Source organism: Gasterosteus aculeatus, chromosome 3 (assembly GCF_964276395.1).
Source record: "Gasterosteus aculeatus chromosome 3, fGasAcu3.hap1.1, whole genome shotgun sequence".
In the NCBI taxonomy this organism is placed as follows: domain Eukaryota; kingdom Metazoa; phylum Chordata; class Actinopteri; order Perciformes; family Gasterosteidae; genus Gasterosteus; species Gasterosteus aculeatus.
Window position 1 is genome coordinate 633,598 of NC_135690.1, and position 27,739 is coordinate 661,336.

Consider the following 27,739-nt stretch of genomic DNA (forward strand, 5'->3'; position numbering starts at 1 on the left):
TGCATTCAGAAAGGGGATTTAATTGGCATGATGTAACCTTTACATTGTGTTCTGTATTTCAAAAATGACAAAAAAGGAACATCAGATGGATTCAGTTGCTCCGTCGACATGTAAAATGAAACTGTTTATTGCTGAATTCATGTTCCTTGACTCCAGCATAATAGAAAAGCTCATGCTCAGCGGCTCGGGTCTTCTTCCTCCAGCTGAAATGAGAACATATTGGCGTATTTCATTCCTATTTAAGCTCCGTCATACTGAACCCATGGATGTTACATTTCAAATAATGGCGTGATGCTGGTTCTAACACAGAAATGACTTAATATTTCAAAGCCTCTGATATTACATGGCACAATGAAATATTGATTCTACAAAAGGGGCAACGTGACATGAGTGACCGGTGATCCAGAGGATTAACTGCTCCAAACTAACAAAACCCCTAATATTTCACATAAAAGCCACAAAGTGCAAGACAATTTTCTATGTCCCCACATTTTATTGGGTCATCCATCCACTGCTAAACGAGACTGCGATGTCCTTTGTGGACAGATGGATTAAAGCAGGCGGCCATCAGCCTTCCACACGACTATTTCATATTGCAACTTTAAAAGTAATACAGTAAAAAAATAATAATAAAAAGTTTGGTGTACATAAAGCTTAAGAGTATTGGAGTCCTGGTGTGGGATCAGTGATCAGGTGAAGAGACGAGATGGATCAGTAGGACCAATGTTTTACACACACGGCCCCTGACCTTTAAACAGTGACCTTTGTAAAGCCAAACTCCTAGTGCAAAGAATTTCGGCAATAGAAATTTATAAATCCTGACTCAAGGAATACGCTCCTACCTGGACTCTTGTTTCAAAATTGAGATTGCATTGTCGTGTTGAATTGTAGATTTGATACGGAATCAAACCCTGTCTGAATGTGTTGTAACCTGTGCAAGAGGCAGATGTTTCTGGAGGCTCAGTCAAGAGAAACAGAAAAAAAAGTCCTCCTGAATGAAGTAGAAAAGGAAAATATTACCCTGAAGTGTGACGTAGTGTACAAGCGCAGTAAAAAACAACCTAAACCGTTCAACCAGTTCTCTGCAAACCACCAATATCTCCTGGTCAAAAGCTTATTGTGACACTAGTAAAAAATTATAGTGTATAATACAATGCACATTGTGAGCAAACACACACACAAATAAAATGTAGGAGAACAACGTGACGGACCAGCTATCAGTATTCCGTTTCCAATCCAATGAGCTGGGAAAACACGTAAATTAAATCAGTTAAGATCCAAGTGCCTCGAACGCATAAAGAGGGACAAAATAATGAAAAACAGACCATAGTTGAGATTTACGCCCACTGGAACCAGAATACGTCTACGGGCTGCGACTCATTTCATTAAAGTTAAACGTTTGTGACATGAATGACACTTCAAGCACGATTCTTCATTAAATGCAACGTTCCTTCTTCACTATGAACAGAATGTACATTTGGAGAGAGCGCGGCCGTCGCCCACACCCTCAGATTCACAGTTAGCAATTAGATGTCAACATCGTCAGTACAGTGAGAATTGCACATATGGGGGGTGGGGGACAAAGTCGGGACTACATGGTAATGACTCAGAGGGGACTCTAGGGGGGGACACAGCCCAGGACAAGCAGAGGAAGAATTGCACATCGTTCCCTCCGTCCAGCACGGCTCTTCAAGTCCCAGCAGGTGCAATAAAGACGCAGGAACCATCGACTCTTTGCATCGTCCTCCACGAGAGGAGGGGGGGGGGGGGGGGGGCAACAAAAGGATGGGGATTTAAAACACGCCCACTGAGACGAGCCCGGCGGCGTGGCGATGAGCCCACGTTCGGTTGCGTCTGAAGCGTCGGTCGATCGCGAGCAAAGAGTCTCCCCGAGCTCATTCCACAAGGGGGGAGGTGGGGGGGGTCAGCCGGAGTCATTTGTGTGCTACGTCAGCGGATGGAGGGCGTTGGCGTCTGCGTCCTGTGTGCGCCGACTCACGTGTGGCTCTTGGAAAAAGGCATCTCTGAAGATATGGCCTTGTTGTAGAAACGGGCACCGTTTTACTGTCCAGCACTTAAGGTTCTCAGTGGGGGGGCGGGGGGGGGAGGGGGGGGGGGGGCGGTCCGGCCCTGCTCAGGACAGTGGTGGTCTGCTATGGTCTGTGAAACCTAACAGACGAGCAGAGACAAGAACAGGTCAGCTCGTACCTTCACGACCCGGCTGGATACGAACCGGTCACGTGCTGAATAGCCGCTCGCGCACGTTACCTGGTTAGATGGCGACTTGACTCGTGCACTTCCATCTCGTGGCTCTTGAAGTCGTTGAGTTCCTTCCGTATTGCCGCCTGCAGGAGGACAGACGAGACGGACATTTGAGAGGAGCGGCGGCCTTTGAGCATCGGCCTTTAGCTCGCTTCACGCATCATTCTTATCCTGAGGCCACAGATGGAGAATATTCGGCAGAATTCTCGGCTCGCAACAAGAGACCCCTCAATTTGCCCCCTTGAGACATCAGAGAGCACAAACAGTATCCCATCGGTTGCTGTTCTACCTGGTTAGTCGGCTCATGCCAATTAAACCAACGATTTACATAAACTAACAAAAAGGTTGAACAACAATTGCAATATCCTTTTTCCTTTTATCCAACGCAGTTTTTAGCTCAAAGAGAGGGGAACAGTGCGTGGAGGTGTTACAGGGAGTCAACGCTTGGGTCCAAAGGAGCAAAAGAACCTTGGTATGAAATCTGAGGTTTAGCAAACCTCTCTTTACAAACGGCGCTTCCATTCATGTAGTTACACACCTTCCCGTTCGGGACAACAGCCAGCGAGTCAGGGCCTCTGCGAGGCCCCACTGGAGCGGTGCAGGGCTGAGTGCCTTGCCCAAGGGCAGGATGATTACGCAGAGATTCTCAGAGAGAGGATGAGTCAAAGTTCTGGGGAATAAAACGGCATACGGTGCCTTTTCATTCATGTGTGTTTTCTACGCGCTTACATGACTTCTAAAACGTCACCGTGACATCAGCTCCAGCGGGTGATGTCACAGCTTCTGATACACGGCACGACTCGCAGTGGCTTCTGCCACAGCAGAACAAACCACATTTAAATGTGTGCTTGACGGTGGAAGGAAAAATAAATCCCAGCAGAGGCTCAGTGCGGCGAGGGGTCCCGAGGCAGAGAGCCGGTACCATCACTCTTATGTAAGGGGGGAGGGGGGGGGGGGTTGTTGCATAATCAAAAAAACACTGAATTGCCCATGACTTTTCCCATGAGCGCTCCTCGGGTCAGACCTCCTGCGCTGTGCATCACCAAAAAGGAGGCGGCATCGGCGCACGGGAAGAAAAGGAATAAATCAAACATATCGAGCCCTCGTTAAAAGTCAGACGCCGCCGGGCGACGAGCAGCGGAACCGCTGCAAAGCAACAGCTGCGTATCGCCAGAGGAGGACACGCCGCGTCCCGCCGCCATCATCACCCGCTTGCCTTAGGGGCTGCGTCATAAAGCAGATCTTTAAGACATTAAAAGATCATTTCATGGGACACTGGCCTTGTCGGCGGCTGTGAGCCGGGTCCAGGGTTTATCGGCCCGCCTGTCGTAGTCCTGGGCGTCTGACACCTCCACGTAGTCACTGAACTGGATGAGGATCTTGGCCTGTCTCAGCTCCTCCACCGTGGGCCTCTGGCTCAGCTGCAATGAGAAGAAGATGAAGAATCCAACGGGAGAACAGAAAACCACATGGAGGATTCCTCCTAACCGTCCCTGGGGAGCAGCTGGTCAGATTATATATTATATATATATTACACATATTATATACATTTCCCACATTCATTAGTTTTGATGTGGTTGGAAAAAAGAATGCTCGGGGATTCAGAAAAAAACAACAAACCAAAAACCTTAATTTATTATTTCAGAGAAATAAATCTGCAAATTTTAGATGGAAATCTCCGCCATCGGGTGTCAAACCGTCGGGTTGACCAATATTACAAATGAATGAAAAACCGCAGTACATCCAGTACGAGTCAAACGTTTGGATACAAAAAATAAATCCCATCCTAAAATGTTATGCTGATGAAAACAACGGGATACACAGGAGCGTTATATAGAGCATCTTAAGCCTCTGATGTATTGACCTGCTCTCGGTTTATAAAAACATTAACAGTCTCTGGGTTTTGGGCTTCGAGCAGCGAGTCTGCAGGTGAGCAGAAAGTGCTAGAACGTAATTAAAGTGATGGGAACGAGCTCGACGCCTCGCTGTGGGGTCGAAGGATTTGGCAGCAAACATGCTGAAGAATCAAAAAGGGGGGGGGGGGGGGCACGAGGCTTCCTGCTCCTCTCTGCAGACGGGGGTTCGTTAGCTGCCAGCGCTTCACCCCCCCAATGCGCAAGCATCACATGTGTGTTCGGCACCGTCGGAGCGGTTCTGGACTCACCTTTCGAGTCAGCCTTCGTTTGATCTCCCTCTTCTCCTCCATCTCCTCCTGCTCATTGCGAGCTGCAGGAGAACCGGAGGACAGGCGTCACATTGTGTGTGCAACATGTTTACCAAACACAGAAAGAGGCCTGATGCGCCTCATTACATTCACACTGAAGCGGGAACGTTTCAGCCTAAACTAGTTTGCTGTTTGATGCCGTTCGGGACGGGCAGCGGGGGACGAGTGGGTTTGCTCGGGTCCTTTCAAGTTGTCCCAGGGCCTTTTGGTCCGTGTTCCCGATCGAGTGACCCAGTTAAGCTTAAACATTTTTCTTTTACTACGAAATAATTCAGATCACGTACGGCTCTGACATCTCCCTGAAACGCATCCACGTGTTGTACCACGCAGTCAAAAGGAGAGAGGAGCGTAAAGACTTCTGGGACGCGGCGCCTGTCTGCAGGGTTTGTGCTGACGACATTCTGCATCAGTTCTGGAGTCCGTCTGGTTACTAAACCGCCCGAGAGACGCAGAGTTTCAGGCGACAGCTTCTCTCTGATACGACGCTTGAGCAAAGCTACCGGTCTCCCCGGACACGAGTCCTGGGGGGTCCGGTGCCGTCCTGCCTCTGACGAAGAGAGACAGACCTGGGGGGGAATTAAAGATGTACGCCACCAGCTTTCACAGACACCGGCTGAAGCCTGCGTGCGCTGAAGCGTATGACAGAATGTCTAATGGAGGGTCACATGGTCACAGGGGGTCATTCTGGGGGGTGTTTGTGAGCTTCCTTCAGCAGCTTAAAGAAGCATAATGAAGACGCTCACGTTTGAGGATGTTCCTCTGCTCCAGCTCCTCCGCCGTCGGCCTCTGACTCAGGCGCCTGGTGAGACAAACGTCCACAACATGAACACTGGCAACAGCTCAGCAAGATAAAACGATCCCAATAGGGAGCAAAGGTCAGGCTCCTGATGCAAACCAACCTTCCATCGGCATCATGTAAAGGTCTCAGTCTTCATTTGGGATGGAAATGATTCAAATACTCTTATTCACATTTTACCTCACAGCATCACTGCTTTAGAGAAAGTGAATTAAATAAACGTTAACTTCTTATAAAATATATTCATAAATAAACCTAAACCAGTTGTTGTTTTCTCATTGGGGGCAGATTTGACTCGACAGCACGATTATACACGGTGCAATTGAAGAAATAAGGCTATTAAAAGCAGTGTTGGGCAAGTTACTGGAAATGAGTATTTAGTTACAGTTACTAGTGACTTCTTTTAAAGGTAATGGAATTACTGTGTATCAAAAGTAATTAGTTACTCTGGAAAGTAACTTAAGTCTGACTGTTCAGTACTATTTATATTCATTACATTTAAAAGCAAACACAATAAACATATTTTTTAGGCCTATTTATTGTAATCAACAGGCCCTTAAATCAAGCAATAGTACCAAAGTCCTTTTCAATACTTAACTTAATACAAAATAACAGTTTCAGGCATTTGCCTGAAGGCAACGGACTCGACAGTTGACATCATCTCCAACACAGCGAGCGATCGATCTGTTCAGCTCTGCCGGTTCATCGGCGTGTGAAGTGGCGCCTGGTTGTTTGCGTGGAGCCGCCTGCAGCATCCTGCGCGCTTTCCTCATGAGCGACGCAACGCTGTTTACACGCACGCGACTATTCTGTGACACACGACGTTTGTCAGGCAGCTGTTTACTTACTATTTGCCGGCCCTCCGCTTCGCGTCACAAAAGAGTAACGCGAGTAACAAACTCATTTCAATTTCAGTAATTGTAACTGCGTTAATTTATTAAAAAAAATACTTTGTTACCGCTAAAAGTAGTGTAATTACTTTGTAACGCGTTACTCCCAACAGTGATTAAAAGCAAGAATCTGCTCTCGTCTGATGCTGAATAAAGCACTGAGACACGCAAACTATAAGTGGAGCCACCACACAGAGACACGGGGAACAAAGACAGGCAGACAGCGTTCACATCGGTGTGAAGCGCCGTTTGTGCAGATGTCAAACTGCCTCCATGTCGTTGGGGTCTGGCAGCCGCGTGTCTCTGAGGCGCCGCGTGCAGGATGGCACTGCGCTCGGGATGGCACTGCGCTCGGGATGGCACTGCGTGCAGGATGGCACTGCGCTCGGGATGGCACCGCGTGCAGGATGGCACCGCGTGCAGGATGGCACCGCGTGCAGGATGGCACTGCGCTCGGGATGGCACCGCGTGCAGGATGGCACTGCGCTCGGGCCGGCGCGGCTCGTCTTCCACATTGTTCGGTAAAAGCCACGAGTTCCCCGGCTGCTGAGCAGAACACGCAGCACGCTACAAATAAACACGCCGACGCACGTACACACGTCCCGTTTTAAAACGCAGCCTGTCCAGTGCAACATGGAGAGTAGAGACATGACACTGAGATTGTGAAGAGTTACACACGAAAGGGAAAAACAGTTCGTTTGAAGCTGCCAAATCAATATTTTTTCATTAACAACGGATCAGAGGACTGCGTGCCGTGGGAGCGGTCGCTCGTAACGACTTCTCGGCAAACGCCGCAGTTCCTCCCTCCTCCGGCTTCTGCAGGGACGAGCCGCATCCTTTTCGGGAATATGCTGAGTCGCTTCAGCGGAGTCTCTTTTCCAGGACGGCAAGACGCCGTTTCATGAGATATGAAAAGCTTTTTTTACTTCGCCGTCTGGCCAAGCTGATCTTTCACATCGACCTGACATACGAGAGGCATCAACCTTATCGTCCAACTCTCAGCCAGAATGCCAACCGATTCCACGTAAAATGCATATTTCACAAAACAACACGTGAAAACATATCGGCAGAATGGCGTCGGTTGAGTCAGACGCAGCAGTGCGTCTTCCTCTAGGGGTAAACCAGCAGCCTGCAGGGTTTCAGTGCGTCTTCATAACCGGGTCGGATTGGCCCGGCGCAACTGTGCACGACATCGACGGCGAACCGAGCACGACACAATCGCGCATCAGACGACGCGGTGCCGAGGAAACCGCGACAGAGCCTTTCAGGAACATGACAAACTAAGCAGGCCGGCCTTCTGGGAACCGGCGCCGTGTTACCAGACGCAGTGGGGGGGTGCGAGCGCCAACACCTCCGACAATACTCCCCACATCGCACACCTTGTTATGCTATCCGGCCTCATGATAACAAATTAAATCTCTTTCTAGTCACATTTATGATTTCAACACATGTATTTAATTTGTACGCACTGCACCAGTGTAAAGAGAGCGACAGGGCGTGTGTGTCTAAACTTGTGGTCTGAAGCGGACTGCGTGGTGCTGCTGTGTGGAGGAGTCGGATAGAGATGGTTTGGCACATGCATCACTGTGGTGATTCAGTCAGCGAGGGAGGAAGGGGGGGGGAGAGAGGGAGAGAGAGAGAGAGAGAGGATGGTGATGCATTGCTGAAATTAGGTCAGCTCCATTTTCAGAGCCTCATCTTAAATCATGAAGCGTTTATCCTCATAGAAAGAAAACAATGAAGGGATATTAAAGTGTTTCTTCAGCGGGGAAAAGGCTCATTTGTAAAGACTTTGGACGGAGTCACAGTTCCATCAGGAAAACGTCTCCCAAAGTAAAACTGAATAGTGGCTTCGATCCAGACGGCTCGGTTTTTTCCAGCAAAATCCGCCAGTTGTGCAAAATGCATGCATGTACTCGCCTCTTGAGCTTGGTGCCGATCTGCTGCCTGGACTCCAGCCTCTCCTCGTCCGTCTGCATGGGCAGGATGTTCTTCTCCTCCAGCTCCCTTTTGGAGGGACGGTTACTCAGCTTGACGGCCAGGGAGTCTTTCCTCAGCACCTTCTTAGCCAGAGTACCTGAACCAAACACCACGGTCCGACATGAGAGGAGCGGCATGGAGGCTTCATCTGGGGCCACGTTCACCCAAAACCTGCTTTCGTCACACTAACATTTTTTATCTAGTGTGTTGATGCTGAATTTTAAGTGGTTGCAAAATGGTCCAAACTACTGTAGTGCTCCGGTGAGTAGCATCTCAAACCCATCGGTATTTGTGGTTTAGAAAGAAAAATTCTACACCAAGTATCCATCACGCGTGGCCGATCACGACCTTTAAAAGACTCCAACGATCCGGAGTTAGTTCATCAAATAAGATAATCCAACAAAACAGAGACACTTTCCACAATCAGGCCTTTACCTCTTCATTTGAGCATTAAATTAAGACCATCAAGGTCAGCGCACTGCTGCCACTCACTCGTGAATATGGAATCGTCATCTTCGTCGTCGTCGTCGTCCTCCTCCTCGTCATCTTCGTCGTCCTCGTCCTTGTACATGCTGGGCAGATCCTCGTAGTCGCACTCGTTGGGCATGTTCTCCTTGTCGTCCTCGTAGTCGAGGATCACCGACGGCACTTCTCTCCTGTCCAGGGCGAGACACTGACCGAAGCCGTGCAACGCCGAGCTGGTGGAGCGAAAGATCAGAAAATAGTGTTCATGACTGAAACAATAAGCCCCCAAAAACAGGCTCGATCCAGAAAATACAGCGATTTAAAACAAAAGAGGCTTCTGGTACAACGATAGCTCAGTGGGTCTCTAACCCAAGTACAGAGGGAGAAGATGCAGAACACCAGCTGAGTGCAGAGAGAGCGAATGCAGACCAAGTAGCATTCTGTCCCCTGCAGGGAAACAGCAACTCAACTGGTCTCGTTCAATAAACGCTCAGGCGCCGGAGTCTCGTCTGCAAGCGCCGACCGCTCGCACGTTTGACCGATCGACTAATTGCCGTTCAGTCGGCGCTCCTGACGACGGGCACGCCGTCACGCGAGCCCCTCTGCAGCCTTCAGTCCGATCGTGGGCAGCGGCGCTACTTCCTCATCCCTCCCGGCGATGACGAGATCTTAATGTCCGCGGTTACGTAACGCTCCAATCCGCCAGCCGGCCCCCTTTTTGTACTCTGAAGAGCGGCTTGTGATGTTCTGTCAGGCCAACTGGTACGTTACGGCGGCGCCACGTGGCGGGACGCGACCTCAATAACAACCGGCACGGAGAGCAGCAGACATCTGGCCACAAGAACACAGCCGAGTAAACGGGGCGCTGTGTGCTAATCATGGCCCCCCCCTCCAAGTAATTACGTATCAAGCACCTGATCACCTCCATCAGTAGAATATTTTGAAGTTTTGATGGAATCGTAAAGGAGATGTTACGTGTGATGCGGACAAATAGAGGCCGATCCATAATCCCCCCCCCCCCCCCGCCCCCCGCTGACCTCTCAAACCGCTGCATGGACAGCGCCAGCGTTTTATTGAGCTCCTCGATGATGCGGCTGGGCGCGTGCAGGCTGCCGTACTGGAGCTGGAACGGGTGGCCGTGGCTCTGGTGGAGGCCGGAGAAGGCGGCGAGCTGGGAGGGCAGCAGGCCGCCGTGGTGCAGCGGCGCGCCCTGGCGGGGGCCGCACTTTTGGGAGAGAGCGCAGAGGGGGACGGGGGACGGAGACGGGGAGCCGGAGGAGTCCAGTCCCCCCGGAGGCACACAAATCATCACTTTCTTGGGGGGCAGAGGCGGCGAGTGCTTCCCGCCGGGCATGCAGGGCAACTTCATGGGCTGGCAGGAGTCTAGACAGAAAAACAGAGAGGGACAGGACGGCATGAAGGACGGAATGAAGGACGGTTGGACATTCGAACCGGCACCGCGGCGCTCCGAGCGCTGACTGACACCACGGGGGGCTACAAGGACTCGGCTATAATGCCGCGCGGCGACGCAGGTAGACGTTCGCAGCCGCGGCTCATTTGTCAAAACACGAGCGGCAGAAAGTAATAAGTAGGCTACAACTATTTCTGGATGTGGGTCAACTGACCCGTGCCGTGGTTTGGGATCCTGGAGAAAGGCTTGGGAGGGAGAGCCGGAGGCTGTTTGTGGTACGGCGGCGGCGGCTTGGCCGGGTTATCCTGAAGGTCACTGGAGTAGCTGACGGATTTCTTGGTGGGCAGGACCATGGAGGACTTGATGGAGGACTCCTGAGTGCGGACTCTGCCGTCCATCGAGGATCCAAACTCAACGGTTGCTAAACGTTTAGAAAAAAAGAACAAAGTGGAAAACGGGGTTTTGGAGACAGTGGGAAGCTTGAGAAAGTTAAGGCTGTTTGAAGGACCCGGGAGGCCTTTATCAGCACAAAGCAGACACAGGTGGAAGCAGTTCGACTGACGTTTTGCTTTTTAATTCTTTTTTTTATGTCACATTTTCAGGCCGACGGCACAAAGCTGCTTGAATACAAACAAGACTTTCATCTTAATGCTGATTTTATTTTAACAATCTTTTGAGAAACACATGTTAAAGCGAACTCCACCTATGATCTGAGAGGAAAAACATTCAGAAAGTCTTCCGAGGGAGTTTTTTGCTCAAGTCCCCTCTGAGCAGCTGTCACGCAGCAACAAAGACCCTCGTCGTGAAGCCCCCTCGTGAGGAAGGACCGGATCTCTGAATCCAGCTGCACTGAAAGGCCACGATGAATCCAGAGTGGTGATGGCGTTCGGCTGGCGCGGAACACATTCCCTCCAGATCCAAAGTGGCAGTGGAGCCGGTGGGGGGCCGATCTGCAGCTAATCCCTTTATGAGTTTAGCATCAGTTATGTTTTGTGCCCATTGATCCTTTCCTGTTTGGTGCTGATGATACAATGCAGCTTCAATAGACGATGGCGCTTTGCATGCACACAAACAACTGGATGATCCATCCAGCTGTGCGCAAGCTTTTTTTTGTGAGGGGGGGGATTATGGAAACTAGGTTGTTACTGGGCAGGGACACCCGGCCTAATTAATATGCAGAGCATTTTAAGGAGTGGCACAGCTATTGTGCGAAGCTTCAAGGAGAAGACGACGCTCCTTTTAGAGATGGACTTGATTCTACGAGATTTGTTTTAGCTTTTTCCTTGTTGTTGAAGATTGTTTAACAAATGGAAAAATGGAAACAGCCACACACACTTTGCTGCGTTCGCATCTTGGCAAGACAAAACAGGCTTTTTGAGCCTCCCCAACTTTATTTTTCATGTCCAGAGGCATGAAGCGCTCGGCTGTCAGGGCTCAAATATACGGGTGTCTGGTGCCGCATCGAATCAAGATCAAAGAGCGTATCAAACCCCACAAAATGTCCATAATGAAAGATGATATCAGCAGACGCCCGAGCCAAACCTCGAGCAGCGCAGAGACTACGGATTAATGAGATGAACTACTTACTGCAGTTTGGTCGCTCTGGTCAGATCACACACGGCGGCTCACCTTTTTCAAAGATCTCTTTGAGAACTCCTCTCTTGATCAACTCATCTCTGCTCTGCCGCATTGACATCTTCCTTTCCAGAGCTGAGGGGGACAAGTAGAATAAAGTCACATTCACATGCTTTAAATGAGACAAAGCACAAGCATGCAGAGATCTCCGGATCCCGGTCCAGAAGGACGGCAGTAATGATACGGCCAATACCTGCAGGTCTGTGAGGGAAAGACGGCCGTGCATCAGAATCTGCTGCTCTTCCACTTCTCACGAAAGACTGTTTTGGTTGAAAATGCTAGACGGGGCCGGCATTATTCTACATTGGTATGAGTCAACTAGTCCCACGAATAGACCAGGTTTACCCATCCTTTAGCCCCAAATGCTATCGCTCCCAATAAACACAACGCTTTTAAAAACAGGTCCAATGCATCGTCTCAGCTTTAAAAATGTGGCAACGGATTCTAAATAAAAGATTCCTTAAACAGGACCAAGTAGCAAAGGACTACTTTCTGTTGCGGATAAGTACACATCTAGTGGGACACGGGGTATTTATAGCAGCAGGGCAGGTAGGAGGCACCCGGTGCAACAACAAGGCGAGATGCCAAAAATAAGATGCTTCATCGCAGGACCATTCATTGTCCAGCTTTGTCTTTTAATAGTTGTAGACAGGAAGAGGAATGCAGGCTGCATCAACAACCTCATCCTAGAAGCAAACCCCTTTCTCTCTAGTGGATTTCATAAGTGCACCACCAGGTCACTGCTCCACTGCAGGTCCAATAGATCCTTTGATCGCTGGAATATAAAAGAACTGCAAGCAGCGCCAGTTGTGAGATTGAGCCGTATTAGCAACATCCTGGGATTTTCACCTAAAGCTAGAAACCGGGACCTTAAATTAGCAAACGGGATGAAGGGTGGAGGAGCTGCTCCAGCAGCGCGTCTCTTGTAATGCATTATGCACGCGATAATACGTCCCGTAGCTACTGCCGCTATTCTTAGGCTTCAAACGCCGAGGCACTTAACATCTTGTAGCAGTAGGCGGAACAACAGCAGCTAACAAACCACGTTGGTGATTTCAGAATTCGCCCCCTGCATAGAAATTAGGAATGTGAAACGAGGATCGGCACTCGAGCCTTGCAGGCTTTGCAGATGACCCGGGAGTCCTGTCCTGGGTCCACTGCCAACACATCCTCACTCGCATTCATGAAAACACTGCCAGCTTGACCTCTTGGTCCCAAGACAGTGGATTGTAAAACCCAAAAAACACGTGCGGCAAATGGTGAGCCTCAGTTTAATCCAAACGCTGTGCTCCATCTATTTATCCCTCAATACTCCAAAAGTGTTCCAAGAGAAGCCGGTTTGAGACCAGCTGCAGGCCAGAATTTTGTCTCTTCTTTTTGGAAAGGGGGAATCAAATACGTGACCCCGATATGTTACACAAAGAACCGTCTCCACAGGAAGTGATTGAAGACTGAAATGAAAGGAAATTGCACAAGCTACTTGGGCTGCAGACGCAGACCGCTCAGTAAAAGAAAAGTGACTTTTCTCTTCCGGAGTGAAGGGGGGTGAACGCACCGATTAGAGAGCGGACCCAGAATCAACATTGGCGAACGCGGCCGGTCGCACAGAGCACAGCCGGCGTCACACGTTTCTCCTCTCTGCACAACTCAGGTTGAGCATTTATGGGAGTTTGATTAAAAGTAGGGTCACGGGTCTCTGCGCAGCGGCAGAATACCGTTTTTTCTCATTTCTTTAGATAAAAGATCCTTCAATAAGACTTCACCAAAGATATTTTGGAACAAACAACAACAAAAACCACCGTTTTGGACGACAGACACAAAGTTGATCCGAATGACAAAAGGAAACATCTGTACCAACACTTGGTACCCGGTGGGCCAAAGGTCAGCGCACGGCGGGCGCTTTCTGCTCCGTTCAGGGATTATTCTGCCGTCTCATCCAAAATGAAACGTAATTACTGAAAGCTTTATGACATAACTGCTATGATGTGCGCGGTTACGCAACACCATCAACTCAGAAGACCTCGCGAGGCCACGTCTTGACAGACTGTCAGACGTGCGTATTGAACAAAGGGAAAGTATTGTTGAGGTGGACATCGCAGCTCAGGACTTTAATTAATACAGCGTGTAAGAAGTGGAATTTCATATTTATCACAAAGGACCTGAGAGCCAGAAAAACTATTTAGTATTTTTTAAACGTACCGTGTGGATTTCATTTATTCTCTGCTTGTATTTGATTGTAAACTATATGAACTGGGTGAAAATCAGCTGTGAGTTCACGGGAGGGTCTGTTACCGCACCAATGGACATCATGCATAGTACATGTGAGAGTCCGTGAAGCAAACGCTGTCCTCTAAATCACCTTGAACATCTGCAAACTGCTGTGCGACGGCTCTGTACCGAGATGAGACCAGATGCTCATTGGGGACACGTAGCCGAGAGCATATCTAATAAAAACTGGCATGTCTGAGCGCAGCCAGAATTGATCTGAGTGTCTTTTCTTTTCCAGAGAAAATATATTCCACTGCGAAGTGACCCAGATAGTCAGAACGCATCCTACAAACCCCGAGGCTCAGCAGCGCCAAGTGGAGGCTCCATCAAAAATCGCTGCATTAAGAACTTTCATGGGGCTAAACGCGCCCTTGAAGGAAAACGCTGGTAAAAAACAGCATGACGGCGCGTTCAGGCGACCGGCGTTCACAATGAAGGGATCCCTAATTGGATTAGGAATGAGCGCTGGAGATAACATCAGTCGGTTTAACCACCATGTATTTCATCGGGATTTTATGTCAAACACCAAAATGGTCATCATTTGAAAAGTTGGGGGAAAGTTTACATGTATTTCTAAATTATTTACAAAAAGAATATATGAAAAATGATTAAGATCTCAGTACAAATACACGTTGCCTGCGAAGGCCTCAGAGTTGGTTAGAGAGAATTACTGAACAAAGGGTTAAGTTTTAAAACAAAATTTCACAGAGCGCCATGAAATCCCAAAAGAGTACGAGTACAAAAAAGTGGGTGAACACCGATGCAAAGCCCTGGATCCATCACATCCAGAGGAGGTCGGCGCGCGCTGCTTTGTTGTGGAGGAACCCGTCTTGTTGGCATCCTTCTCTCCAATATAATGGCTCTTTATTCTCAGAATAGAGCATTTATTTTAAGCAACAGCTCAAAAGGTTGAAAGTAGTAGCAGTAAATTCATCTGGGTATTTGTCATAATCGTGTTGCACCTCTTCTCTTAGCGGTTGGAATGAATTCCTGGATTTCAGGCTAGAAAGATGATGTGCGGCCATTTTAGCATTGACAATTTAAATGAAGTCAAATGTACAGCAGCGTATTGAAGGGTCCATTTAAAGAGAATGACGTATGTAAATAAACCACACAAATCAATAGTGGGGCTAGAGGTCAAACCAAGTCCAAACGGCTTCCTAGAAGCTTCTTACGGGAAGCCGGAGACAATCTTTCTTTGTGCAATGAGCGATTAACTGGGACGCCCTTTTTCTCCACACGACCCGCTTCCCTTTTCTGCTCGGCCTCCCGTTACGCTGCCAGCTCTGTTCACGCGCTCCCTGGGCCGGATGCTGACCCCCAGCAGCACGGGGTGCCGGTCAGCTCATACTCTGCGACCACCTCAATGCTTACGTGCAACGCGGCGACCGCCGGCGCGCCGGTCCGTCCCTGAGCCACACTTCCTGTCACGTGAATTGGAATTTTGCGACTGCGGCTCTCCGGCCGTGAGTGCAGGTCCACACCTCCTGCTGAGGCCGACGCGGCGCCGTGCGTTTCGCTGTTGCTGACTCGGCTTAGAGAACCTGCCGGGGATTTGGAGCCTGCAGCTTGAAAACGACTGAGCGAGATTCCAGTTAGGAGCCGCTCCGGTGAGTCATAATCCGGCGTCACGCCGCCATCAGAAAGGATCGCACCCAACAATTGTTGCAGAAGAATCCTTGGGAGGCCGCAGTATTGTTCACACAAAACAAGCGGATAACAAAAAGGGACAAAGAGGACTTTTTCACTCAGCTCCACTGTGCGTCGGCGGGGAGATTTGGGGGGACGGGGGGGCGCGTAAGAGCGCCAAACCACAGCAAAAACAGCGACCTGGGAGGAGTAACGGTCAAATCCGACTAACCAAAAGGTCACATGGATGCTTCATCCCTGAGAGATGGTTTTATATCATCACCATATCAAAATGCCCCGTGCTGCTCAGACCGGATTTAGATTTTATATGATTTTGTTCATCATCTTTTTTACAAGCAGGGATTTGGATTCCAAGCCAAAGGACGCAGTCTGACAAAGCGTCTCCTCCGGGCTCTGAAGACAGCGCGTCCTTCCCTCCCAAGAACAACACTGGCCTGCAGGATCCAAGGAACTCTAAAGAAACCTCAAGACCAGGAAACAAACACGGTATCAATAAAATAAAAAACACTTTCGCCTTTCTTCCCACAGCCAGAGGCCGTTATACGCCACATGCTGAACACCAGTGAACTGTAGAACTAGGAAGAGAAAAAAGGAAGCGCGTACCAGCGGAGGTCTGCTTGAACTTCTCGCTCTTCTTCTTCCTCCACTTCCAGGGCTTGAGGAGGCGTCCCAGGGTGGCGAACTTGCTGCGACGACGGATGGGTGGAGTGTGGGTGCCGGAGAGCGCGGACTCGGAGCGCATGGCGGCCAGCCTCTCTACTTCCTCAGCTGCAAGAGAAGGAGGTCTGGGTTAGGAGAGGATGCAGAGCGCCGGTGTGAAACGTCATTGTTCTAAATGTGAACGGCCCTCACGAGGAGCCTTAATATCCGCCGCTTTTTGTGTTTGTCTCGCTTGCATCGGCTTTTGAAACCCCGGCGTGGTGTTGCACTGCCAGGCATCAACCTTTCTGGCCCCCCGCGGGGCCACGGTGACCCAAAACAGCAGTGACCAGCAGAGGCGTGGCCGGTTGAAGCCTGCGCAGAACGCACGGACCACACGGAAAAGGGCTCCGTTCTCGCGCCCGAGTCCCGACCCCCCCGCCACCAACACGCCGTCAGGGGAGTAGTTCGTTTGATCATGACGTCGCGTTGGTGGCGTTTGCCAACAAGCATGTGGCCCTCATTATATTCCTATTTCATGTTTCATTCAGACAATGTGACCGACCGATGGACCCACTGGTGCCTCAGAGCCAAACCCTCCCGCCGCCTCCATAAATAACTACACAGTGAGGATTCAATCCAGCGCAGATTAAAATACCTTCATTAGGAGATCGAAAAAAAAAGTTGGATGTGGACAAAGGTCAAATCAAAGCGGGGTGACGTCCAGCGATGAAGACACACAGTATTTCTCTGTGGGCCTCTGCACATTAATGAAATCATGCACAACATATTTGGTGCATTCTGGGAAGCCAAACGATCTGCGTATTGTCCAACGTGTGTCAGTCTGATGTAGGTTTACTCCACCATCTTTCTTTTGCTGGACCACTTTCGAGCACAAGCAGAATGTCTACGACTCCACCGCCAGGTGATGTAATAAATCCCAATCTTGACTAAATGTGTGCGGAGACGAGAGCAGCTCATTCTGCCAAGCGAGACGGGAAGGAGGAGGGAAAAAGCTCTTCCAAGTATCCAGGGTGATTCAAATTGTTTAATGCCATGAGGCCCATTTGACCTGCATGCTCCACCACTGGAACACACACACACACACACACACACACACACACACACACACACACACACACAGCTGTTTTTAGTTTAAAACAAAACACAAAAGACACTTGCATACCAAGATGGCTAATGGATGATGTAATGACAGCTGCTGGTGGCTTTGGCCTCCCCAATTTTCTATTTTCAAAATACATCCCAGAAATAGGAACTTTATCTAATTATCTTGTTTTTTTCAGGATGCAGAACCAACGAGAAGCAATTCGGAGCCCAAGAAGTTCGGATCCAGTCAGAGGCAGCTAGTTTCCACAGAATCAGTGGCGTTGCGTCTAAAAGGCACTTGAGTCTCAGCGGACCCACCGAGGAGCCTACGAGCAACGCAGCACCGCCACTCACCGTCCTGCGTGTCGTTCCCGCGACTGCAATTGCTGCAAATGTGCTTGATCTCCTTCCCGATGTGGCAGTGGATCGCGAAGGGCATGTTGTGGTGGTGGTGGTGGTGGTGCTGCTGCAGGAGGTGGAGGTTGAGCGGCTGCTGGCTGGGTCCTTTCTTGCTGCCGAGGGACATGATCTTAACCAGGCTGAACGCCGCCTTTTTCCTCGGCTTCTCCGCGGCCGCGGGCGCTCCTCGGCACCCCGCGGAGAGCCAGGTGCCGTGAAGGACGGCGGGCCCGGGGTCCACCGTCGGGTAATTGGCCGTCTTGAACATCGCGGAGTTTGGGGGAGTCTCTGCTTTAACGACGCGGAGTGTTCAGATCTAAATAATAATAATAATAATAATAATAATAATAAAGGCGCTGCCCGACGGCGGCGGCTCCCATCGAGCGCCTTCACCTGAGATCCCAGCAGCGCGCAGAGAGAAGAGGCGGAACGAGCCGCGGTCGATCCGAGCGGGCTAATAATAAACCGGGAGGAGAGGAGCGACGCGGCCGGCTGTCTCCTCCCGCAGAGCCGCACACTGCGGCCGCTTGTAGCGGATCCACGCTGAGCGCGGCGGAGCGCTGTGATTGGCTGCGCGCTGCGCTCCTCTAATAGGTCGACGCAGACGGAAGTTTGCCCGTTTGATAATAATATTATTATTAAAAACAATAATAGGATCCCAATAAATGTTCTATTGTGACCTGACATGAGGAACCGTTTTGTGTATTTAAAAAAAAAACTAAGCAGAATCCCCGATGCGTTCTGCATTTCATAAGCATTATCTCTGCAAAAACAGGATGTTCTCACTTGATTGACGTATTTGTCAGAAGAGTTAACTAAATGAGGATTAATCTTGCTAAACATTCAGTTAAAAAGGGAATACAGGCTAAACATTAAATACGATTAGGAAAACGCTGGATGCTGTTGCTGATTTGCTGGCCTACAAAATCCCTAACTGTTTAATTATATGTGAACCACTTGCACATCATGCAAATCCACCAGTTCAGCATCATCGCACAAATGGCACAAAGATGCATGTCCCCCACATTCCTGCCTCACAAGCTGACTGCAGAAAGAGAGACGCTAGTGCAAAAACAAACAACAGGGCGTCCAGTAACGGCGGACAAGAGCCCAGAGAATTTAAATCAGAAGAAGAAGAAACGTAGCAGAGGGACCGTAATCAGCGATCAGAGAGCTCAGTACTTCAAATGAGCATGCAGCAATTAAATATTCTTTCTTTGCATCACACATTTCAAAACAGCCAAACACGAGTCGATCCCCGGAGCTACTGAGCACGTTTTCCTTGGTAGCTGATAACATTAATGGCCTGTAATAGAGACGCCTGCCTCAGTCATCAAAGCCACCTGTGAAATGATGGACGGAGGCATTTGTTTCACTGCCTCCCTCCCTCCTTTGTGCAAGTTGACCTCTATTTTAAGCTTAGGAAAGTCGCACACAAATGGGGATACTCTGAATTTTGGTGCCTTTAGCAGCAAAGGGTGAGAGGTCGACGGATGAAGGAAAGTGTTCTATTACGACCGTGCTCCTTTTGAGCGAGAGAGCATAAGACGCTTTAAGCACTCGAGACCCAGATGCTGCTTTCTCTTTCTCTTACTCCCATCAGTGAACGTTATACTCTTACTTGTCTTCAAACTCACTTAAGGGGTCTGAAAAGTATGTTGAAATACACGGGTCCACATTCCGTACCGATCGGGGCCACCGTGGCCTCAATATCCGGTTACATAATTCCCACAAGGACCAGATAATCAAAGCCAAAATACAGGTCACTCAGCGATGTTCTCAGGAGGACCTTCAGCGCCGCGCTGCGCTAATCAGTGCTACGGCTGATGTAGACCAGTTCACTGTGTGCGAGATTGTTGAAACAACCAAACTACTTTCATCAATATTGTCCTGGTAGTGGTGCTGTCGACTTAAGACGATTTGGACTGAAATGTTAGCTTTGTTTAACCAAAACAGAAAGCTGCAAACAATCAATTTAGGCCGGTCAGATCTGGTCAAATACAATTTGACATTAGCTTCCCCCAACTACAATCTCAAAAAGAATTTGATCATAATCCCCGGTGTGATTAGTGTTTCTGTGTGTGTGTGTGTGTGTGTGTGTGTGTGCACTGGGATCTTGAGCAGTGGCCGTCACAAACAAAGCATCCTGCGGTTGAGAACACACCTGACACCTGTCACAAACTGTCACAATAAACCTAATCTGACGCGCTAAGCTCACCCAAAGCCGTAAGCTCTCTGACTCACGTCTGATGGACGTGTTGCCCCGTGGGGTTGTTGTCACAAAGCCCCAGTAAATGGAAGATATTCACAAAATCAAGGACAAAGCGTGGTTTCCACCACAGTTAAAGGTAAACGAAGCTGTAAGAGAGTTGCTTTATTCTTCTGATTCTGGTTGGAGCTGGTCTCCAAGGATTTGTTGACAAAACTTCAGACCGAGCAGCCTGTCACTACAAATCTGCTGCTCCTGTTCTCCCTGCATCTCTCCGTCTCTTCCCATCTGTCAATCTCTCTCTGCATTATTATCTGTGCTCCTTTCTCAGAGTACACACACACACACACACACACACACACACACACACACACACACACACACACATTTTCCTTGATACAATCTCATAGATAATGAACGAGATGGTAAAAGTGCGTTGCCCCTTTTCCAAATGTCTCACTTGAGATAGGGAAGGTGAATGATAGCTTGTCAATTAAAACTGCAAAGAGCGTTTTGTTTTAATGCACTTCTTGGCTCGTCCTTTAGCATTCAGCTTAATCGACTCCCCCTCCCCGACAGGCGCAGTAACAACGCGCCAGGATTATGTAAAGGCAACAGACTGCCACACTCCAAGAGTGATGTCTTCGTTTTGAAAAGAAATCCAGCACAGGCACAAGAGACAGGAATATGTCCACGTTCCTTTTGACAGACAAGACAACTCCCACGTATGACATGCAGAACCACTGCGGATATAGTTGTGCTCTGCTGCGTAACACGTCATACCTTCCTGTGACGAGCCGGGAGGTTTTGTGGTGAAATGAGAGGGGTGAAAACAGATGACTGCTTGATTCTGATCTCTGTTTTAATTTACTTATGGCTCCTTTCTTTCTGTGTAACTACTCCTGTCTCGCCTGTGGTTGAGATGTTTTGAATGTGAAGGTGACACAACAACACAACATATCAAGCACATTTGATATTCTATGTGACCTGAAAATGCCACAAGGAGTCTTCAGGAGCTGTTATGATTTCTTAATAAGAAGGGAATATTTTATCCAAGGTGGTTTGATAATCTCACTTCACTATCTAATGAAGAACAGCCGACATTTTCTGTGGTATTTTCTTTCTTTTTAAGATGGTTAATTGAGCTAAATTGGATCACATTTTAATCGTAAGAGTATGTCAGTATAGGATAATAATGAACCATTGCTAGATTATAGGCAGCTACCATTTACTTTGCACGGTCCTCATGTGAGAAGAAGCTGCAAAACTTCCCGAAAGCAAGAAAACAGTGATAGTTGTTGCAGGGAGGCCTCTGCAAGCCGACAATTCGTGTTACAATGTCGCCACCTGCTGGTGCGGCTGGGTAGCAAACACGTCACATCCGGTTTGGACGTAATGACGTAGCCTCCCAAAGCCACTCAGCTAGCTGCGATGTTAGCTAGCGGCCATCCGTGTAGCTCCCAATGACAACGTCCGCACGGCCAAAATGAGCGAGATAGTAACACACCACAGTGAGTGTGTAACGCTCCATCAACCCGACCTCAACACAATTCCCAGCGTTACCTTTAAATATTGCGTCAGGAAGTGATGTCACGGCGTAACGTCACGGCTCATGTTTACGGAAACGCTGCGGAGTTTGAGTGCCTTGCTAAAAGTGCGTAAAGTGTGGCTTATTTTTAGCGTCGCCTCTTCACTGTTTGGACATCTTTTCTCTCATGTCCACTTGCCCTCTGGCTTCCGTCTCATCGTCCCCACGTCCCCGGCATGTTGTGTCCGCCGCTCTGCGGGCAGGTAGTGAAGCAGGGAGCGGTGGTGTTCTGCGGTCTGCCCGAAGAGCTCGTCATGACGGGGTCGGAGACGGTCCCTGAACTACTCACGGTCACCGTCCAACTAGTTATGCAAAGATGACAGCATACAGTCACAAATGCTTCCACTCAAGTCACGTGTGTAGGTGCTTGTACTCTCCCTCTCGTGTTTCCATTATACTACTTTATTCATTTTGACTCACACTCTCCACTTTTAAATGACTTCTGTAGTTAAACATATATCTTCAGAAAACACAAAATGATTGTCCTAATGTAAGTAGTCTACAGTGTTTTTCATCTTTTAGTGTCTCCCCACTGAATGTAACAGATCCTTTACTTTAGTAAAGTTAGTTGTTCCATCACGAACACGAGCTCTTCAAACAGCACTTGACGTGCAGAATGGGCCTCGTTTATAGTGTATTACAATGTTGTTACCATTTGTGTACGTTTCACTGTATGGCAGTACTGTTGTAATCACATATTGTGAGTTTTAAGATACTAATAGATTAAAGTATCTGTAATCTACTGGTGCATCTGTTGCATCTACCGGTGGATTACAGAGACATTTCTTTTTACTGACAGAAATCTTTCTAAAGAAAACAAAAAGGACACGACGGTTTCTGTTGATATTGCAGGAGAATGTTTGGGTCTGGATTCTGGTGGTAAGGATGTAGAAGTAAATGGTCCCGCATCAGGAGCCGCTGCTGCATCCCTACCTGGAGATCGTGAATGTCTCTCATCCACCAGTAGTCTGTTGGATAATATCATCAACACATGAGTCCTTCCAGCACTGACGTCTGCGCACACATTCACCCTGCTGATGCTCCACCAGAGAGCAGCGGTGCTCCAGAGACGGCCTGTGTGCCACATGACAGCACACCGCGTCCAGCTGACACAGCGACCTTTGAACCCAAGCACGTGTTGTTGTTGTTGTTGTTATGTATGACCGCAATCGCCGCTCTTTTTCTTCCACTTTGCTGGTTAATTAAGCAAACAGTGTCGCGGGCGAGGGGGTGTCAGAGGGTGACGGACAGCAGCTTTGTTCCGGGGCGATGGAGGGGGGGCACAGCAGGGATGCAATGACATTTGTGTTAGTCATGTTTAATGACATAAAATGCGACGAAGGGGAAGAGGGAACGCTGCATGCTTTTCTATTTGGAGTCTTTTGAAATGTGGACAGGATGTGCTTGACAAAAGCACGCTGTGCGGTCATACGGGTTCGGCTCTACGAAAAACACGCTGGACTTGAAAGCAAGCGAGTGGAAAGCCCACAAAATGAGAGACCTTCAGTGGGTCTTCTGGGACACTCTGCAGAGACACCGACATCCATGTCGTACAGTAGTGAATGTTAATCATGTGATATGATGCACCGGGGCTCCTGATTCGACAGAAACCTCAGTATGGTTTCTTTAGTTCTGACAGACCGCTACGACCTTCATAAGACAAAGAAAAAACTTAATCCCAATTGTATCTTTTGGGGGCAGCCTGGTGGCAAAACATTAGTTGTCTTCCATCTACAACTTTTAATATTACAACTACGGATTGTGTGCTTCTTGATTCTTGAGAGTCAGAAATGTAACATCCAACACACACACACACACACACACGCACACACACACACACTCACAAACATCATCTCTGCAATTAGTATGTGTGACTAAAAAAGCACTTACTGTAGGAAGGATCAGCATCTCCCCTGGGTTCAAAGTCAAGTAGGCTCATTATTATTCACACCCTGAACGTGTATATATACTATTAATCTGCACTTACATAACTGAAGATTACAGGCATAATTAACCATAATGTTTAGAGCACAAATTTGTTTCATACCAAAATATACTTGAACATGTAAAATGAATACTGAGAATACAACGATGGCTAAATTGAAACAGAGCTATTTTATGAGAACATGATGACGAATAGAGAAATCTTTATATTCAAACATTAGCAAATGGCAATGCCTTTCCAAAATGGAAGCACCATTTGCAGTTATCTTTGAAGGAATCATAGACAGGTTGCTGTGCTGACGGACTGCTGAGTGGCGCAGCGTTGACTGAACGGAGTCCCGGGTTTGCAGCAGCGTTTGAAGCGACGCCGTAAAGTCTCACACTCAGCAGAAACGTCCTCGGGAGCCGGTGCACTCTGGGAGCTGCACCGGGACGCCAGCAACCACTGCCCTTCTGTGAACATTCATCATATCCACATGGATGCCCACACTTTGTCCGCCGAGCTGCTGCACAGTGTCTTGCTGAGAATATACCCTCTGTTGTCATTTCATAATATCAGGGATGAGACCCACACATCTGGGTTTATTTAGTGCTCCTCGTATTCTACAGAATCTACTGCGTGTTGCTTTAAATTCAGTCGAACCAGCATTTGGGAGCAGCGGTGAGTCAGGCGCAGCGTAATTGGTCCTTGACTATGGCGCCTTTCAGACTGCAGTGGTATCTTCACCCCTCCATGCAAGCGTATTTATATATCGGCCATAAGCACGTCATCATGCCGCTTGGGATGGGCACGGCGCAGCCAGGAGGCTTTCCCACCTTCCTGCTTGGGGCAAAAGAGAGAGGCATGGAGCTCCCTGCGTAAGGTAGCACCCGCCTGTCAGCCAGCTGACGCTGATGGCGGATTGAACTTTCATGTTGCAAGAGCATCGAGTACTGGCCGTGGACGTTGCGATTTTTGCTCGGATTTTCCTGCTCATGATTTATTCAGACAGGAGACGCTTCACAAGAAGGCCTCTGTGCAGCCAAGTAGGGAGGAGGGATTCTCAGTAGGCTGTTGGTCTATCATGTCTCATGTTCTCCTTCTCAGTTCGAAAAGAGAGCCGATACAAACGTCTCGCCACTGATTATCAACACTTTGCAAAACAATTCAGCAGCCTCTGCACTGACTCCAGCTCAGCTTGTCACCTCCTCTGAAGAAAAAACAAGAGGACCGACGGCTTAAATTGATGATCGCAAATTGTGCTTGTTCTAGACCTTGCAGTCACCTTCAGCTGCCATTTGGATCCCATCAAAGAGTGGATCGCCTGACTAGACCGTCCCTGGGAGTGTGCGTACTTTCAGACTGATTACTGTCTCCCAAGGCCTGTGTGAAGTGTGTACTGTACATCCTCTGGTAAACCCTGCAGGCAGGCAGAGCTCTGCAGCAGAAATGCGCCCCGTCCCACCATGCATCTGGTGCGTATCGATGGGACTGTTTTGGACGGCAGGGATTGCAACACAGAGAGAGAGAATGTTTACTTGCATCAAAATTTGTGACCATTTTTGAACTTTCAACCTGTGCATGTCACATACGGCCATGGATAAGGACTGCATACCATCTATCCTCCAACAACTGCAATGCAGACAGGTCGGCTCCAGCTTTGGCCACTTGCATTCGGGTACAATGGTGAGAGCATCTCTGCACTCCGCTCAGCGTCCTGCTGTTCGACGCAAGTAACATCTGTACAGAAGCTGTGCTGGGATTAAAGTTCCACGTGCCACTCCCGACCTGAGAGGAGCGTAAGCACGTACGGACAAGCTGACCCGAGTGTTGACACCACAAAAAAACAAACAAACAAGAAGATGAATATCAAAACGTATCCCTTTAGTCTCAGAGTAAAATGCTGGAGAACTTGAGATTGATTGTGTGAGCAGAGGTGTTAGAAGACCCCACGAAGGAGGATGCTAGTCGCCAACCAAAGGCTTCAACTGGGAGCCTGTGTGTGTGTGTGTGTGTGTGTGTGTGTGCAGACAGAAAGCAGGGTGGTACTTGAGCTGCTGATGGATGGGCAAATAGAAAACAAGACGACCCACTTCCACTGAGGCGCATTCTCTGTCGGCAGGCAGCAAAGGCACATCACACCAACAAGGGGCGATTATGCGCGCAGGCTCGGAGCTCACAATCATGCATGGTGACGCACAAACACACACATTCTGCCTCTTGGCAATAAAATGTAATCCCTGGACAAGATCCTTGGGTAAACAACAACATATGTAGCTCGACAAACACTCAGCTGTTAGTCTAGACGACAAAGTGGTGCGCCTGCGAGAAGTCGGCCCACCCACCCTCACCTGCTACCCTACGATGTTCTGTTGAGGGCCGCGAATCAGATCAGTGCAGACGCTAAACGGCTCAGCGCCATAAAGCGATGTCTCACACACGCTCTGCGATCCCGTTTGTGTGCCTCGATCCTGCAGAACACGCAGGAGCGACAGAATCCCCCCCTGACCCCGCTGATCCGAGAACGGGCTGACTGAGCTCGGTTCCCGCATCGGGGAATAGGGATCAGTATCAGCTGTTTAAATACCTAATAGTCGAGTTGTAAAGCTGCCACACATTTTAAAACACACACGCACACACACACAACTGCATCTCATTGAGAAGTGTAGATGTTCATTGATGAAAATGCAGAGAATCACAATGACCCCACGGCGATAGCTTGGTTCTTGCTTCACATGTATGCGTGTTGGGCAGCTGGCCCACACCACCACAAGGCCGTTTGGTTTCCTTGGCGATGAGCGAGCTAAATCCTGCTCCGCTTCTTCAGGTGGAAGTGAGTCAAGAGTGCCGAACACATCGCCCCCGTGCCGCGCTTTGTGAGAGCTCTTTTTAGAGAGTAGGGACACCGAACAGGACGAATGACGAGCACGGAGACAGAAGACGTGACATGGACAACAGGCGTGTCTCCACAGGACAAACGTTTGCATCAGCAGCCAAGAAGAGGCTGATCAGACGGGCGGTCTGTGGTTTTGTTTCTATTCATTCATTCATCCGGGGGAACACAACAACTCCGTTGCTCCGTGGCTCTTTCCCAGCAGCACCTCGGCACACCTGGGAAATGTCAATCCACCGGTAAGGTGGTTGGCACCTGAGCAGCTGCAGACACTTCATGACTCAACCGATGACGCCGAAATTCGGCTCAACCCCCAGAGACTGTTACCGGCCTCAATGACCCTCCGCAGCATCACACGACGACTTTTCAAACCGAAGGTCATTGGGACGGTTGGTCAGACAAAATAACCAATTTAAATATCTAACTTTGGGATGTGGTGAATTGTGATTTAAATAAAATCCTCTCACAAATAGATGATTAAAACAACGACTGAGGGTGGAAGCGAGGGTCTAGCGGTACAAAAGATCTGAATCCTGTTCACTCAATAAGGTTTAAAACATGCCAAATCACCATGGTAACAGGGGACGCAAAACACGCGCTGTGAAGGGCGAAGGAGCGTTCACGAGCATCATCGAGGGATCTATCGCAGTTTAGGATGAAGCGATTAAAACGTGCACGCGCACTAAAACGTTGGAGCAACCGGATGTCCCGCGTGATAGTGGAGCACCACTACACGTCACGTTGAAGCGCCGTCGTGTTACATAACTTGGATGAATTAACCGATCGAGGACCGGTATTTAAAGATGCTTCTCTTTTTTTGTAATCTTTTTGCGCCACACACGTTAGTAACCACCGGTCCATAAAGTTGCATAATATTCTGTTCCATTCCCCCCCCCCCCCCCCCGCCTAACAGGCACATTCAGAGGTTCCCGTTACATACATCTCACGATAAACCACCAGTCCACAATAACAGCAGCACGCGGGCACACGGTTGTAAATGAATGTTTCATTCGCGTAATCGGGAGCAAGGCGAGCATCTCCCCCCAACATCGGCCCACCTACACCAGGACATCTGGCTGAACACCGAACGTGGATGTTTCCGGGGGACGGGGTGGACGGATGCGCGCCTACCTGTCCGCAGGTTGAAGGAGAGCCGGGCTTCAACGAGGTACGGGGTCTCGCTCCTGGAGCGCAGTCTCCGCGCGGCTCTGCGGTCCGTGCTGCCGCCCGGGGTGGTCGCCATCAACTTGGACCGGTGCCCGGGGAGGACCGCCGGCCGACCAGGGGCACACGCAGCAGCTCGGCCACTCACACCGAGGGGCCGCTATCGATGGGGAGGAGGGAGTTCACGGAGAGTGTGCGTGCGCGCGCGTGTCTGTGTGTGTGTGAGAGAGAGAGA

General features: G+C 49.2%; 1 protein-coding gene across 3 annotated transcripts; it reads right to left on the reverse strand.

Moving 5' to 3' along the window:
• LOC120815878 (phosphatase and actin regulator 1) lies at positions 1–27,724 on the reverse strand. 3 transcript variants are annotated; one of them, XM_040170938.2, is made up of 12 exons: positions 27,472–27,724; positions 16,185–16,349; positions 11,658–11,738; positions 10,243–10,449; positions 9,655–10,000; positions 8,645–8,850; positions 8,093–8,249; positions 5,230–5,285; positions 4,427–4,488; positions 3,543–3,683; positions 2,269–2,345; positions 1–2,169 (listed from the first exon to the last, which is right to left on the reverse strand). In XM_040170938.2, the coding sequence occupies exons 1-12, from the start codon at positions 27,581–27,583 to the stop codon at positions 2,154–2,156; spliced, it is 1,626 nt and encodes a 541-aa protein (XP_040026872.1). In that variant the 5' UTR covers positions 27,584–27,724; the 3' UTR covers positions 1–2,153. The 3 variants fall into 3 exon arrangements, with proteins under 3 accessions (XP_040026872.1, XP_077954694.1, XP_040026871.2); XM_078098568.1 differs by lacking the exon at positions 27,472–27,724 and adding an exon at positions 22,457–22,523; XM_040170937.2 differs by lacking the exon at positions 27,472–27,724 and adding an exon at positions 17,682–18,310.
• Between the last annotated feature and the right edge of the window lie 15 nt (positions 27,725–27,739).